Genomic DNA, 18110 nt, shown 5'->3' with positions numbered 1-18110 from the left:
CGCGTTGCGCTGGTAATTCTCTGAAAATAAAAGGTGTACGCACAAACTGTATTGATGTCGAGAATTGAGTGTAAAACTGTTCTATCTATTAAGCCTTTTCATTAGAAATAAAATTGTTTCATGCAGTAAAACAGTGTTACAAAGACGCGGATATGTTTCCAATGTTCTGATGGAATACTCAAATCAGCCAATGGAATAAATGAAGTGTATTCATTCGTACCTAGCCGCGGGAAATTTTATTTGAATTTTATTGGACACTTACAAAGGTCAGGAGAGGTGAAAAGCTGGCTTAATACAGCTTACGCCGAAAAACGACACGTGTACGCGGTGTAATGTGCCTCTTAAATATTATATCGAATATAAAGTATTGTTTACGCTGAGTTAATTGACAGTTTATATATAATTTTTTTTAAATGTGAACATAAGTAAAAACGTTCGCTTAACTGCATCGTTATCGTTAGAATTTAAAGTTACCCCGTATACATTATTTTTTCTTCACGTAAAAGTCAAAGACATTCCGAATAGCAAATCGAAAGTAGATTTCCGTTTATAAAGTGGTTTATGAACTAAAGAAAAACAACGTGCTAATTTATGACACAGGTGCCAATTTATGACACAGGCGATCTAAAATTTGACATTTCGATAGTGAAGGTTCAAACGAGCTGACAGAAATTTATATTTACACTATTTTTGATTTTGACAGAACCAATTATGGAGAGGTTAGGTGTGATAGCCCAGCACTTACATAGTGGTATAATTAAGAGTGACATTTGCAAACAGGAGGTTTCAGGTTCCTTGCCTAGATTCACTTTCAGCCCAGAGGACGTTGTTGTTGTTGCAGCCCTCAGAACACCCATTGGAAAGTCAAGAAAAGGAGTCTTCAAGGTTTGCTGTAAAGAAACTTAAAGTTCTTTTAACAGGTTTTATGGCATTGATTAGACATGTTCACACAAAGTTAACAAGTATGTAAGCAACATTTTAAGTTATTGCAACCAGAACTTGTTTAAGTAATGAACTAGTATCGCCTTTGTATAAATGGGTTATTAATTTGGCTATTATGGTTCATGAATTTCTACATGCTACTACATACCTGTTAAAAATCAGATTTACCCATCAACTTTTTCTATATGTATATCTTGGGAATGGATTTATTAAAAAGCCATTTAAAACACAAGCAAAACCGTTTACAAACACACTAATGTTTGATCCAGTACTCATCCCTAAGGCCTCTAAATTTAGTATAAACATTGTAGGTGTATTTATGTTCTATCAGCAACCTCTTCTGTTATAGTGCGGACTAGTTCTTCTTGGATGCTTTGAGCTTTAATGAGTACCTTCGGCAGCAATCTGGAGGGAGTTGGATCATTACAACAATAGTGCCAATTAACACACTGCAATCAATAGTCTAAATTGATATTAGACGTGATTGTAGACATCATCCTTATATCAGCAACATTTTCTGTTATATTCAGGACACTCATGGTGATGATTTGTTATCTGCAGCCTTTACTGGAGTCTTGAAAAGCGTGAACTTTCCAGCCAATGAGCTTGGTGATATATGCATTGGAAATGTCAACGACTCAAAAGCCTCGGTCACCGCCAGATTTGCCCAGTTTTACAGGTTTTATTTGAATTTGAAGCTTATTTAATATTTTCTTAAGTAGACGTTAAATGAAATTAAGATGTCAAATAGTTACTGTAAAAAAAATCATGTGAACTGACATGTAATATATAAGGCATTTAGGCGTTAGACTCCAAGTTCATTGTTTTATTTTGTTATATAATTTTAAACTTGAAGTTTGTACCTGTTCTCTTTTGTGTTTTTATGGTCAAGCTATATACTTGATACTTATATGATCTGTAAATAAATATCCTGATAAATAAAGTATGTTTTAAAGTGTAAAATATGGTATCAGCTACATGTAATTATTAGGATGCAACTATGGCTACCATATTTATGCAACTATGGATACAATATTTTTGTTAAGGATTTCTTCAATAACACAATTTACTATGTAAATTATGCCTTTTATTTCTTGATTTTAATATATTTAAAGTTAGAAGTTTTCTGACTATGGTTACTTTTATGCATTTTCCAATTTATTTGGTCTTCTTGCTGAACAATGGATAGTTTGGTATTAAATTTCTAGTAAACTAACGTCGTTATTTGTCTGATTAATTGTAGTGGGATCCCATACACAGTTCCTGTGTCCTCAGTTAACAGACAGTGTGGGTCAGGTCTTCAGGCCTTCATGAACATTGCTGGAGGAATCAAGAATAAAGCCTACCCAGTTGGTATGGCTGGAGGGTATGTGAAATTTCACATTATTTACATAGTATATTTCCCAAACAAATATCAGGTAATGCATGTCTTGATTTGGAAAAGTAATATGATAATTAGACAATGTAATTATTTGATCTGGCACAACAAGTCCTTTTCACCCAGGATTTTAGTAATTTCGAAACAAAATAATGTAAGCCAACCTAAATATGGTAATGATATTTTAACCTCAGTTATTAGGGAATTTTTGTGTATTGGCCTTGAAAACAACAATACAGTACCACAGCCCAAAGTTTGTTCTATGGTATTATTACAACAAATTTTAGATCATTTGAATGTTGATAGGCATTCCTGGGACATTTAATTTACCTTTAAAAGAATTTGACCAGTCGCCAAAGTATCGATCGCTCCGCCCACATTTTTAGATCAGCCAATCAGATATCGATTTTTCACACACCCCTCAGCAACGCTTATCTGGCCGCCATTTTGTCCGACAAACAAAGCGTGTTGTACATATGGAATGGATGTTATTTTAAGAGTTTACACAGATTTTATATCAAATGCATGATCATTACTGTACGATCATTATTCGAAATTGTAGGTGCTATACATACTTTATAAAAGGTTATTATTTTATCTTTATTTCTTGAACATATGAACGAGTAATGAGAAAACAAACACAAAAAAAGTTTAACCACACCAGGTGTGTGTTCTATAAAACGTGTTATACCGTTTGATGCACACTATTATTAAGCAGTTTGGGCAACATAATAATTGCCACACGTGCTTATTAATCTCAGCGTAATTGTCGATGATTAATAAATAACAGTATGTTGCGTGGATCTCAGAATGAAGGAGCATTAAGGCATAGTTAGATACTGTACACAAGAAAAGAAAACTATTTAATTACTTAAATGATTTCCAATCATATATTTATTTTCTGTGGATCATTAACAAGGGAAATCATTATAAATTGTTAACTTAAATATTGTTTTAACTAAAGTAAAAACAACAAAAAGGTGATTTCAACGCGGCTTAGCCAGCTTAAAGCGATTTCAAGTGTAAAATGTATGGCTTATAATACAACTACAACATTTCTAATACAACATATATTGATACGGGAAGAAATGTGAAAATTGCAATTAACATATAAGGGCCATCTTGTTATAAATAAGCAAATGCATAATATGCTAAATGTATTCAATTCGAATGTTCGTGAACAGCACCGTAATACCAACATTTCATTTTTTGATAGTGAAATGTAACAGGTTTGCATTAAACATAAATGAAATAAAATGCATATTAGACTATCTGTTAATGAAACCACGAAATTAGGGCTGTATTAAATTATGGTTACAATCAAAATTTAATTTATATCTAAATAAAAAAAATCGGTGTCTTTTTAAAAATAACACAATAAAACAAAGATCTAAACATTTTTAATAAACAAAAAAACCATCATGATATGGATATGTAATTTGCATTTAATAAAAATATTTTCAAAATTATATATATATAACTCCCTATATAATATGTATAAGAAACGTTTCTGATAGCCAGTCTGCCGTTAACTCATTTATTTTGATTTCGCCACTTCTCTCTAAAGTATTTATGATTGTATTGACGTTTTACAAAGCAGTTTAGTTTAGCGTGCGGCTTTAATAATTTATATTATAGAAAAGAGCATAATGCATCATTACAAATATAGAATTTCCCTCACGTAATCCGCTATAATTGCGATCTGCTTGTCGGAGTTTTCTAATCACTAGACCACGTGACTATGTGGGCGGAGCGATCGATAATTTGGCGACTGGTCAATATTATTTAGCTTATTTGTTGTTTGTAAATGGCTATTGTATTAGGTTAAAATAAGACAAAAATAAATAAAAATATAAAACTGCAATGAACACATGTGTTATTGTATTGATTTGTGGATTTATTTTATAACTTGTTGTATTAGAACTAGTCAAATGTCAGTACACTGTTGACAAAGGTCAATGTCCTTGACCTCGCTAGTTTTCGCAAGTTAACCTGATTTGTTCTTCACAGTGTTGAAATGATGAGCAGAGACGAAATGGGAAAAGGTTTTGGGGATTTAAATCCAAAGGTTATGGACTTTGAAGACGCAAAAAACAGCCTCATTCCTATGGGGTAAGCAAATCATTATCTGTATGCACCATAAAACTTTAGTAGACTAAAAAAATAGTCTGAAATACAAATATCATATCTTTTGTAAATGTGTACATATTAATAAATGACAATTTTCAGATATTGACTGATATTGAGTGAATTTTTATAACTATTTTGTTTTACAACATTTTGCAAAGCAATACACTACAGATCTATTAAATCACATACTGCTGTGTAACATATCAAATCAATTAATGAACACATTCACATTTTTGTTTAAACTATTTTTAAGAGTCTATTTATCTTGCTCAATAGGCATAAAATCTATATAAAGTAATTTCTTAGTGTTCCTTAGTCATCCTAAAGATTTCGCTGATAACAAGGGCGGCAAGCTTATTTGTTATAACATTGGACTAAAGTCAGAGGATTCGATTTCTTTCCTGGTCATGTAACTTTTGTTTTGATTTTGTGTTGATTGATCAGGAAATTATTTTATTTGGAAATTCTCTAGGGCCGTTGTTAGTAACTGTTCACAAAGTACTGGTAATTCATCTAAACAAGGAGAAGTGTGAGATTGAATTCAATACTGTTGAAAACGGCAAAAGAAACACCTAACAATAAACTGTCAGTTATGTTGTTATTGCAGTATAACCTCAGAAATTGTTGCAGAGAGATATGGTATTTCACGGGAGACTCAAGATGCATTTGCTCTCCAGTCACACCAGAAGTATGTTGTAAATAACGAGATTTTGTAGATCCTTATTGTGATAAAGATATATGTATATCCTACTGATATTCATATTGTGCCATTTATTGACTTAATTTTGAAGTGAAAGTTTGTGGATGTCTTCAAAGTACAATGTGAAAGTTTGTTGATGTCTTCAAAGTAAAATGTGAAAGTTTGTGGATGTCTTCAAAGTAAAATGTGAAAGTTTGTGGATGTCTTCAAAGTAAAATGTGAAAGTTTGTGGATGCCTCTTTACAGACTGTTAAGATGTTAATGTTAAAAGTTAAAAGTTTAAGTCTATGTTACATTCAAGTAAAGACCTTTCTTACTAGATTCAAGTTTTAAAGGCTTCATTTCCAATTCTTAGATACTGATGAGCAGCAAACAGCATACAATATGAACAGACTGCGAGTAACTCGCATGCTGTTCTGGTTTTATGCTGTTTTCACATAGCCATTTTCACTTTGCCTCTGAGTGGGAAAGGGTTAAAAAAGATTAAATGACAGAATGTACAGTGGCAACCCTCTGTACCAGATCCTCTCTTAACCAGAATGTTCTTGCAATTGGGCAATCATTCTTGTACTGTTTTGTTTTCACTTTATATTCCTTAAATAAAATATGCCCAATACCAGAATCCCCATGTATTTCGGAAACCGGCCTATTTTTATATAATAAAATTTGCTTATAAGCAAACATAAATTAATTGCTTAATTATGTGAACTGCAGATAAATGTGTCACTAAATTAATAAACACACTTTAAATAATCAAACTGTTAAAAATGCAAATCAATATAGAGACTTATTGATGCAAACAATTGGGACATTTGGGTTTAGGAAAGTCTGCACTGGCTAATCAGGGATGATACTTTCCGCCTAAACTTGATTTTTGCTAAGAAAAGACTCTTAAAACAAAAAATATCATAAAAGCTGAAAGCTTCATCCTGATAAGCCTGTACGTAATTACTACCCTACTAATGAAACTTTTTTTATGGCCCTGGGATGTCTGGTTTAGATGATTTCCATTGTACATTGCACTAGGAACAAAAAATGGAACACATCTTTTATAGCTCAATAGGGTGGCTTATATCAGTCGGACTTTCTGTCAGTCATCAGTCCATTCTTTTGTCTGTCCGTCCATCTTTTCCAAAATGCTAATAGATATTTACCTGATCTTTGATATGTGAATTTACCTGCATAACTGATAGATCAAGTTCAAGATTTGATATGGTCAGGGATCGACAAATCCACTCGCCTGCTCGTAATTACAAGTAGAAATGGACTCCGGACGAGTGAATATTCCGGCAGCGCTTGTCCTGCAGGGCAAGTGGCATTTTTGGCAAAGATTAAAGTTTCAAGTTTTAAAATATTTTTGCCAAACAAAACAACGTTTAATCGGCGATTAAAAATTTACCGGATGTTGATTATTGCACACTGCGCTAAATGAAAAAAAAATGAGTTAAAAGTGTGTTAAAACAGTTTATTAACTTGATTGAAGTTCATGAGTTAACACTTAACAGTTCTATTTTATAACCAATAGAAAATCACAATAAAACATATTAGTTACTGATTTTTTTTCCATTAAATTGCAGGGCAAGTACATATTTTAGCAGGGCAAGTGGAAATTCTTAGCTGCTTGCCCTGCAAGGCAAGTTGCTGAAAAAAATTTGTCGATCCCTGATGGTCTATTGATTGTTAGCGGAGTTACAGGCCTTGGACATCTCTAGAATAACAGTTTTCAAGAATTTTTCTTTTAAATTACACTTTTCTAAAATTGGTTTTGAAACACTTTCAGAAACTGACCTTATTTTTGGTGTTTGAATCTACCTACATGACTTACAAATCAAGTTTTAGTTTCGTTCGTTAGTTTTGTTTTTAGGTTCACTTTATTCCTAAAGTATCAAAGCTATTGCTTTCATACTTGCAACACTTACTAACTATCATAAGGGAATTGTGCAGGCAAAGTTATGTAACTCTAACTTGCATTTTGACGGAATTATGGGCCCTTTATATTTAGAAAATTGAAAATTTGGTTAAGTTTTGTGTTTTGGTCCACTTTACCCCTAAAGTATCATAGATATTGCTTTCATACTTGGAACACTCACAAACTATCATAAGGGGACAGTAAAGGACAAGTTGCATAATTCTGGTTGTCATTTTTACGGACTTATGGCCCTTTTTTGACTTAGTAACTTTGAATATATGGTTAAATTTTGTGTTTAGATTTACTTTACTTCTAAAGTATCAAGGCTATTGCTTTCAAACTTCAAATACTTTCATGCTATCATGAGGGTACTGTACCTGGCAAGTTGAATTTTACCTTGACCTTTAAATGACCATGACTCTCAAGGTCAAATTATTAAATTTACCATAACTTCTTTATTTATGATTTGATTTGATTGATACCACAATAGACTCCACCCAAACCATCCCCAACGCCCCCCCCCCCACCCCTACCACAACCTCACACTATACCCCGCCCCACCCCCAATATATTTTTTTAAACATGATTTTTTTTGCATTTTTTTGCATTTTTGGAAGATAACGTCATAAATGACCACACACCCACACTATACACTCTCTCCACTCCACCCCTCCCTCCTTTGTGATTCAAATTGAGATAGGTCCCTTCACTTTTAAAAAGAAAAATAGATGAGCGATCCGCACCTGCAGGGCTGTGCTCTTGTTTTACCTAGTTACAACTTGGACTTAACAATTTTCTCTTAAAATTCTGCTTTACGCTTCCAAGTGCAGTAGGGGGTATTGTGCTTCACAAACAAAGATCTTGTTTTCCATACCGTACTTTATGTTTCCAGCTTGTCTTATATGAGTTACTTATACATGTACAGGGCATCTGCTGCTACAAAGAATGGCCTCTTTAAGGAGGAGATAATTGCAGTCACAGCACAGGTGGAGGGAAGTAACGGAGACAAGACCACCATTACGGTAGAGCTTGCCATAAGAAAATGGTTCTTACTCTTTATGTGTCCAGTATAACTCCAGACCAGCCTGCGCAGTGGAGCAGTCTCGTCAGGAGCTGCACTGTTGGCTGTAAAGTCATGCAAGCTTTCTTTGTGTCTTAAGAGGGCAGGGTAGCTCTGACCAGACTGAATGGATGCGCTGGCTTAAATGGAGCTACTATTACTGCATATGTTTTAAGATCTGTTTTTGCATGACACTGGTCAAAACATTATTGCTTAATGGCTTTTATGGTCCAGTGCAGAGATTATATTTACTACTATTACTTATTGTGTTGAGAAATCTTTATTTTTGCTTGAAAATCATTGATTCAGGTTATACACAGCTGATTGATTGCTGCGTCAAAATAAAGCTTTACAAAATGCAAAATTTTGTCAATACCAACAGTTGAAAATAAAAAAATATTGCCTTTGAATAGCTATTGACCCACATACCTATTTACCTGTTTTATCAAGCCCATTTCTAGACAACACTTTACGCACATGCATTGAACCCCCTTTTCGCAGAGTGGGACTCGTATACTATCTTCTAGGTGACAGAGGATGAGGGTATCCGTGGGAACACAACTATGGAAGTGTTGTCCAAGCTGAAACCTGCTTTCAAACAGGGGGGATCCACAACCGCTGGTAATTAATTGGCTCTAATTGCATGTTTTTAAGCAGTATAAGCAACCAGAGCCATCAATGTCTGTTCTTGCCAACTTGATTCAAGGAAATTTTAGTGCGATAAAAATGTTTTTGAACTGGTCTTTTTAAAAACCTGGCGGAATGCATGTGCTTAAAGAAACGTACCAGATTAGCCTGTGCATTTCACACAAGCTAAACTGTATATACTGAATTTTTGTTTAGAAAGGATTGTTTAAAAAAATTGTATTTAAGCTGCAAGTGTTATCCCTGATCAGCCTGTGCAGACTACACAGGCTAGTTGGCACTACACTTAACACACATACATTAAGCCCAGTTTACCAGGTACTAGGTCATAAATATGTAAAATAACATACATTGTTTAAATAGTTTGCTTCAACATGTGTTTCTTTATGTAAGTTCATCACAAAACTTAAACTTGTATGTGTGTACTTTCCTTAATTCTTTAAAATGTTTTTCCAAACCAGCCTTTCACATTTTACCTCTATTAATTTGTATGGACAATTTTTGCAATTAATAACCTTTTAACAGTTTTGTTAGGGCAATCATTGAAGTGAGCATCATTTTATGACAGGCCAAGGTTTTACATTAAAGAGTAAAAACCTTTAAAAAAAAGACCAAACAATGTCAACATTTTGATTAAAAAAATTATTCTTCCATTTCAAAACACTTCAAAATGTCAACATTTTGCTGAACATAGAGTGTAATCCATATTTTTGTCTCGTATATAAGCTGTGTCGTACGAAAACTGGGCCAAATACATGTGCCAAATGTGTTGTCCAAGATAAGCCTGTGCAGCCTACACAGGCTCATATGGGACGTCTCTTTCCACCAAGACTTGATTTTCGTTTACAAGAGACTTCCTTAAGTTGAAAAATTCAATTAAAGCGGAAAGTGTCATCCCTGGTAAGCCCTTGTGGCCATCTGAGACAACACCTTACTGACATGCATTAAGCCCAGTTGTCCCACAATGTGGCTCATATTTCAGGCAATTCTAGCCAGACCAGTGATGGTGCAGCTGCCGTTCTGGTTGCAAGTCGGGCTGAGGCCCATAAACGCGGGCTTCCAATCCTCGGAACTCTGCGGGCGTTTGCAGTGACCGGTGTACCTCCTGATGAGATGGGGGTGGGCCCAGCAGCAGCCATACCTGTGGCACTGAAAATGGCAGGTATGTATCACATAACCCTTAATCACTTAGATACCCATTTTGACTCTGTTGTAGTCCATTAGACAAGCAAATAAGGTTAACCCTTTGCATGCTGGGAAATTTGTCATCTGCTAAAATGGCGTCTGCTGAATTTCAAAAATTAGCATTTTCATCGTTTTTTTTTCTAAGAATGCTATCAGAATAGCAAACAGTTTGGATCCTGATGAGACGCCACATTCTGTGGCGGCTCATCTGCATCCAAACTGTTTGCAAAGGCCTATAAATTCGGTACCAGCGCTGAAAGGGTTAACGACTTTCTCAATAGATTTAAGTTTTAAAGGTTTAATTTTCAACCCAAAGATACTGATAAGCAGCAAATAGCATTAAACGTAAACAGACTGCAAGTTGCTTGCATGCTGTTCAGGTTTTTCACTGGTTGCACAAAGCCATTTTCACTTTGCTTCCGATTGTGCCTTAATTGTTTGGGTCGGTTAACACAATAAACTTTAGGACATCTTTTTTATGCCCCCTTTCGAAGAAAAGGGGGTATATAGTTTTCGAACTGTCCATCAGTCTGTCAGTCAGTGTGTCTGTCAGTCTGTCACACTTTTCGTGTCTGCTCTCTAATTCAAATAGTTTTCATCCGATCTTTACGCAACTTGGTCAGAAGTTGTATCTAGACAATATCTAGGTCAAGCTCGAATATGGGTCATGCAGGGTCAAAAACTAGGTCATGGGGTCGAAAAAACTAATCCAAGGAAAGTAATAAGCTTTAAATGAACATAATTATCTGACCTGCCAAATTATATATTTTTGTTAAATAAATCAAAGCGGCGCAGTAGGCGGCATTGTGTTTCTGACAAAACACATCGTGGTAAAAGGTCAAGGTCATCCTTCAGGGTCTAAGGTCAAAAATACAAATCCAAGGGAAGTAATAAGCTTTAAAGGGAGATAATTATTCAATATTGAACATAGCTACTTGATATTTGGCATGCATGTGTATCTCATGGAGCTGCACATTTTGAGTGGTGAATCTACAGTCAAGGTAGTAACCTTTTAATTATTTGCTACTAAAAATAGAGATTTGTTAGACAATTATTTTCAAGGGAAGTAATTTATATAATTTTAAATCTCTGATAATATATTTCCTTACCAAGAATTTAAGATCTTTTCACAGTTACTGTACAGATTTTTTATTTTGATTATTTATAACTCAAATGATTGATATGTCAGAGTTTTTTTTTAAATGATATAATTATCATTTTTTTCCTGTACTAATTTGTGAATGGTAGGGTTCATTACAAACCTGTGGACTAATGTCCATAGAAACATGATGAAATCTGGCTATGATCTCTTTGGTAAACCACAGGCTTTGGTTGTCAGTGATGTCTGACTCGGTCATTTTTGACTGTCTACAGACCCCCCCCCCCCTGGTTGGATTGGACAAAATCCAAGGGAAGTAATAAGCTTTAAAGATAGATGATTTCTATACCTGCCAAATGATAAATAGAAATTTTATTTCAAAGTGGCGCGGTAGGGGGCATTGTGTTTCTGACGAACACATCTCTTGTTTAATATTCAATATTCCCAAAATCTCTTGTTATTAGTCCCCTACAGGTTTGCGCTCTGTGAGTCTGTCAGTCAGACAGTCGGTGTGTCACACTTTTCTGGATCCTGCGATAACTTTTCACATTTTATGAAACTTGAAACATGGACAGATGGCAATATGGAGATTATGCACATCATTAAACCCCCACTAAACGAAGTTTAGGGGGGTATATAGGAGTGAGCTTGTCAGTCTGTCGGTCGGTCTGTCGGTCCGTGTCCGCTCTCTAATTCAAGTAGTTTTCATCCGATCTTCACCAAACTTGGTCAGAAGTTGTATCTAGATGATGTCTAGGCCAGGCTCGAACATGGGCCTTGCCGGGTCAAAAACTAGGTCATGGGGTCACTTAGTGCGTTTTAAACATTCAGCATGTTGTCTGCTCTCTAATTCAAGTAGTTTTCATCAGAGCTTCACCAAATTTGGTCAGAAGTTGTATCTAGATAATGTCAAGGCCAAGTCTGAACATGGGTCATGGCAGGTCAAAAACTAAGTATCGAGGTCACTTAGTGCGTTTTAAACATTGAGCATGGTGTCCGTTCTCCAATTCAAGTAGTTTTCATCCGATCTTCACCACACTTGGTCAGAAATTGTATCTAGATGATGTCTAGGTCAAGTTCCAATATGGGTCATGCCGGGTCAAAAACTAGGTCACTGGGTCACTTAGTACGTTTTACACATTCAGCATGGTGTCTGCTCTCTAATTCAAGTAGTTTTCATCTTATCTTTACCAAACTTGGTCAGAAGTTGTATCTAGATGATATCTAGGTCAAGTTCGAATATGGGTCATGCCAGATCAAAAACTAGGTCACTGGGTCACTTTGTAAGTTTTACACATTAAGCATGGTGTCTGCTCTCTAATTCAAGTAGTTTTCATCCGATCTTCACCACACTTGGTCATAAGTTGTATCTAGATGATGTGTAGGTCAAGTTCGAACATGGGCCAGGCAGGGTCAAAAACCAGGTCACAGGGTCACTTAGTGCGTTTTAAACATTGAGCATGGTGTCCGCTGTTTTTTTTGTGAAGACAACATGCAAATATTCTGTGTCAATGCGGCATGTGGGGGTATTCGTCACGTCTGTGACAAACTCTAATTTCATTTTGTTCCTACGTCAACTATTCTGGTTTCTATGGCAACAAATAGACTAGAGATATTGCTGAAAATGGTGGAGTTTCACCGGTAGGGGACTTTTATTGGTTTGCAATAGTCTTGTTATAACTGTCTTTCTATTTTAAACTGTTTAAAACTTAAAAGATTTTCTCATTTTACAAATGTGTAAGCATTCTATTGAATGGTTGGGTCAATTTTAAATAAGAAATTAGGTTAAATATTTTCATTTTAGTACAATTGAAGTTAAAATTTTCCTACAAAACATGTCAAATACATGTAAAAGTTTTGAAGGCGTTTAGAATGAAAAGAGCAATGAAACTTAGTAGGAACACAAGATAGGATGAATAATTTTAAAGTATTGTTTTTATGTGATGACAATAATAGTTAACATGAAAAATGTCTGTTGAACTGCGCAAGTGAATTTTCAAACAGGGAATATAACAACAACAACAGCAAGTTTTGTCAAGTTTGTTATACCAGTATGTACAGTTATTTATTGCTGGTATTGCATGGCTACTTCGTGTCTTATTCCATATGAGTATCAAGGTTCTTTCAAAGATATATATTATCAAGGTTCTTTCAAAGATATATATTATCAAGGTTCTTTCAAAGATATATATTATCAAGGTTCTTTCAAAGATATATATTATCAAGGTTCTTTCAAAGATATATATTATCAAGGTTCTTTCAAAGATATATATAATCAAGGTTCTTTCAAAGATATATATTATCAAGGTTCTTTCAAAGATATATATTATCAAGGTTCTTTCAAAGATATATATTATCAAGGTTCTTTCAAAGATATATTATCAAGGTTCTTTCAAAGATATATTATCAAGGTTCTTTCAAAGATATATATTATCAAGGTTCTTTCAAAGATATATTATCAAGGTTCTTTCAAAGATATATATTATCAAAGTTCTTTCAAAGATATATATTATCAAGGTTCTTTCAAAGATATATATTATCAAGGTTCTTTCAAAGATATATTATCAAGGTTCTTTCAAAGATATATTATCAAGGTTCTTTCAAAGATATATATTATCAAGGTCTTTCAAAGATATATATTATCAAGGTTCTTTCAAAGATATATATTATCAAGGTTCTTTCAAAGATATATATTATCAAGGTTCTTTCAAAGATATATATTATCAAGGTTCTTTCAAAGATATATATTATCAAGGTTCTTTCAAAGATATATATTATCAAGGTTCTTTCAAAGATATATATAATCAAGGTTCTTTCAAAGATATATATTATCAAGGTTCTTTCAAAGATATATATTATCAAGGTTCTTTCAAAGATATATATTATCAAGGTTCTTTCAAAGATATATATTATCAAGGTTCTTTCAAAGATATATATTATCAAGGTTCTTTCAAAGATATATATTATCAAGGTTCTTTCAAAGATATATATTATCAAGGTTCTTTCAAAGATATATATTATCAAGGTTCTTTCAAAGATATATTATCAAGGTTCTTTCAAAGATATATATATCAAGGTTCTTTCAAAGATATATTATCAAGGTTCTTTCAAAGATATATTATCAAGGTTCTTTCAAAGATATATCAAGTTTCAAGATATATATTCAAGGTTCTTTCAAAGATATATATTATCAAGGTTCTTTCAAAGATATATTATCAAGGTTCTTTCAAAGATATATATTATCAAGGTTCTTTCAAAGATATATATTATCAAGGTTCTTTCAAAGATATATATTATCAAGATTCTTTCAAAGATATATATTATCAAGGTTCTTTCAAAGATATATTATCAAGGTTCTTTCAAAGATATATTATCAAGGTTCTTTCAAAGATATATATTATCAAGGTTCTTTCAAAGATATATATTATCAAGGTTCTTTCAAAGATATATATTATCAAGGTTCTTTCAAAGATATATTATCAAGGTTCTTTCAAAGATATATTATCAAGGTTCTTTCAAAGATATATATTATCAAGGTTCTTTCAAAGATATATATTATCAAGGTTCTTTCAAAGATATATATTATCAAGGTTCTTTCAAAGATATATATTATCAAGGTTCTTTCAAAGATATATATTATCAAGGTTCTTTCAAAGATATATATTATCAAGGTTCTTTCAAAGATATATATTATCAAGGTTCTTTCAAAGATATATATTATCAAGGTTCTTTCAAAGATATATATAATCAAGGTTCTTTCAAAGATATATATTATCAAGGTTCTTTCAAAGATATATATTATCAAGGTTCTTTCAAAGATATATATTATCAAGGTTCTTTCAAAGATATATATTATCAAGGTTCTTTCAAAGATATATATTATCAAGGTTCTTTCAAAGATATATATTATCAAGGTTCTTTCAAAGATATATATTATCAAGGTTCTTTCAAAGATATATTATCAAGGTTCTTTCAAAGATATATTATCAAGGTTCTTTCAAAGATATATATTATCAAGGTTCTTTCAAAGATATATTATCAAGGTTCTTTCAAAGATATATTATCAAGGTTCTTTCAAAGATATATATTATCAAGGTTCTTTCAAAGATATATATTATCAAGGTTCTTTCAAAGATATATTATCAAGGTTCTTTCAAAGATATATTATCAAGGTTCTTTCAAAGATATATATTATCAAGGTTCTTTCAAAGATATATATTATCAAGATTCTTTCAAAGATATATATTATCAAGGTTCTTTCAAAGATATATTATCAAGGTTCTTTCAAAGATATATTATCAAGGTTCTTTCAAAGATATATATTATCAAGGTTCTTTCAAAGATATATATTATCAAGGTTCTTTCAAAGATATATATTATCAAGGTTCTTTCAAAGATATATATTATCAAGGTTCTTTCAAAGATATATATTATCAAGGTTCTTTCAAAGATATATATTATCAAGGTTCTTTCAAAGATATATATTATCAAGGTTCTTTCAAAGATATATATTATCAAGGTTCTTTCAAAGATATATATTATCAAGGTTCTTTCAAAGATATATTATCAAGGTTCTTTCAAAGATATATTATCAAGGTTCTTTCAAAGATATATATTATCAAGGTTCTTTCAAAGATATATATTATCAAGGTTCTTTCAAAGATATATATTATCAAGGTTCTTTCAAAGATATATATTATCAAGGTTCTTTCAAAGATATATATTATCAAGGTTCTTTCAAAGATATATATTATCAAGGTTCTTTCAAAGATATATATTATCAAGGTTCTTTCAAAGATATATATTATCAAGGTTCTTTCAAAGATATATATTATCAAGGTTCTTTCAAAGATATATATTATCAAGGTTCTTTCAAAGATATATATTATCAAGGTTCTTTCAAAGATATATTATCACGGTTCTTTCAAAGATATATATTATCAAGGTTCTTTCAAAGATATATATTATCAAGGTTCTTTCAAAGATATATGTTATCAAGGTTCTTTCAAAGATATATATTATCAAGGTTCTTTCAAAGATATATATTATCAAGGTTCTTTCAAAGATATCTATTATCAAGGTTCTTTCAAAGATATATATTATCAAGGTTCTTTCAAAGATATATATATTATCAAGGTTCTTTCAAAGATATATATTATCAAGGTTCTTTCAAAGATATATTATCAAGGTTCCTTCAAAGATATATATTATCAAGGTTCTTTCAAAGATATATATTATCACGGTTCTTTCAAAGATATATATTATCAAGGTTCTTTCAAAGATATATATTATCAAGGTTCTTTCAAAGATATATATTATCAAGGTTCTTTCAAAGATATGAGTCCGCACAGTCTATTCAGGGACAACACTTTCTGCCAAAACTGGATTTTAGCTGAAGAGACTTTCTTTAAACAGAAAATATCATAAAGCAGAAAATGTTGTCTCTGATGAGCCTGTGTAGACTGCACAGGCTAATCTTGGACAACACTCTACACACATGCATTTAACACCGTTTACACAGAGCGAGGCTTATATGTGTCTTGTTCTGATAATACTGGGCATAATGCATGTGCTTAAAGTGTCGTCCCAGATTAGCCTGTGCAGTCCACACAGGCTAATCAGGGACGACACTTTCCGCCTAAACTTGATTTCTGGATAAGGAGGGACTTCCTTGAAACTAAAAATACCATTAAAGCAGAAAGTGTCGTCCCTGATTAGCCTGTACGGACTGCACAGGCTAATCTGGGACGACACTTTACGCACACGAATAAAGCCGAGTTTTCTCAGAACACGACACATATATTTCAATCAACCAACCAGGTCTCACGATAGCGGATGTTGACATATTTGAGATCAATGAAGCCTTCGCAAGTCAAGCTGTGTACTGCGTTCAGAAACTTGGGATCCCTGCTGACAAAGTGAATCCCAAAGGTGGGGCCATAGCGTTTGGGCACCCCCTAGGGGCTACAGGGGCTCGAATGATAGCCACCTTGCTACACGAGTTGAAACGAAGAGGCAAGAGGTGGGTTTCATTTCATACTTGAACATCTGTTAACTTACTGTACCTGAGGTCTTATATTTATTAGGTTTACACTTAATCAATCAGATACACAAATTTAAAGTCCCTTAGAAAATTAAAAAAATTAATTCCTTTTTCAATTGATTCAAGTTTTTAAAGCTTCACTTCCCACCCTAAGATACTTGCAAGCCGCAAAAAACATGAAACCTGAACAGGCTGCGAGTTACTTGCTTGCTGTTCTGGTTATGTTGATTGCATATAGCCATTTTCATTTTGCTTTTGAACGGGAAAGGGTTAAGTCTTTTAATATCTCTACCAGAATTCAAAACAGGAATTTACAACTGTAACCCGAGTACATTAGTCAAATGCTATAGACAGTCTGTTCAGGGTAAGTTGTAGAAGAGAACCATTTTAGATATTTAATGGTATGCTGTATTATGTTATGCACATATTTTAAATTAATGCCAAATATTAATACATTAGTTTTTACTAAAAATAAAACCATTTGATGCAAAATTAACTAGTAAGCAAACTTCCAAGTTTATAGATGACATCAATGAATATCAGTATTTTCGAACGGTAATCAAACATTATAAGCAGGTTTAATTAATCAATTTTGCTATGCTAAGAACACTTAATGAACAAATGTTATTTAATTAATCAGAAATGTGTGCTAATGAATCACAATAAATGTCAATGAACAAAATAGTCCAATATTATTTCAGGTCTTTTGGGGTGGTGTCCATGTGTATGGGGACAGGAATGGGGGCTGCAGCTGTTTTTGAACACAATCCTTGACTGCCTTCTGCAAGGAGAAAAACAGGGACATCAACACATTTACTATAAATCATTTATGATAAGCAATTGTATTTGTTAACTTTGAACAATACCCACCGAGCACCTTATTGTGTAACACAACATTAAGTCCATGCCTTAGAAGTCCTCAAATCCTTAAAAAGCTGTTTCATGGCTACTATGGTGTACACGCTTATATAATTGTTTAATGACATTTTATATTTCTTATTTGCAATATTTTAAGTATA

The 18110-nt window shown here is 33.0% G+C and overlaps 1 protein-coding gene across 1 annotated transcript; it reads left to right on the top strand.

Moving 5' to 3' along the window:
- The first annotated feature begins 537 nt into the window (after positions 1-537).
- Positions 538-17910, top strand: LOC127856119 (3-ketoacyl-CoA thiolase B, peroxisomal-like). Its single transcript, XM_052392119.1, has 10 exons — positions 538-885; positions 1473-1621; positions 2186-2308; positions 4331-4432; positions 5058-5138; positions 7985-8081; positions 8647-8740; positions 9747-9926; positions 16869-17070; positions 17793-17910. Exons 1-10 carry the CDS (start codon positions 712-714, stop codon positions 17863-17865), a joined length of 1275 nt encoding a protein of 424 aa, XP_052248079.1. The 5' UTR covers positions 538-711; the 3' UTR covers positions 17866-17910.
- The last annotated feature ends 200 nt before the right edge of the window (positions 17911-18110 follow it).

Source organism: Dreissena polymorpha, chromosome 13 (genome assembly GCF_020536995.1).
Source record: "Dreissena polymorpha isolate Duluth1 chromosome 13, UMN_Dpol_1.0, whole genome shotgun sequence".
Lineage (NCBI taxonomy): Eukaryota > Metazoa > Mollusca > Bivalvia > Myida > Dreissenidae > Dreissena > Dreissena polymorpha.
This window is presented reverse-complemented; position numbering and strand designations above follow the sequence as displayed.

Excerpts from the sequence above, each read along its gene's own strand:
- LOC127856119 (XM_052392119.1), top strand. The coding sequence starts at position 712 with ATGGAGAGGTTAGGTGTGATAGCCCAGCACTTACATAGTGGTATAATT. Across the intron at positions 5,139-7,984 it reads GCTCTCCAGTCACACCAGAA|GGCATCTGCTGCTACAAAGA; the intron begins GTATGTTGTAAA and ends ATACATGTACAG. Across the intron at positions 17,071-17,792 it reads TTGAAACGAAGAGGCAAGAG|GTCTTTTGGGGTGGTGTCCA; the intron begins GTGGGTTTCATT and ends ATATTATTTCAG.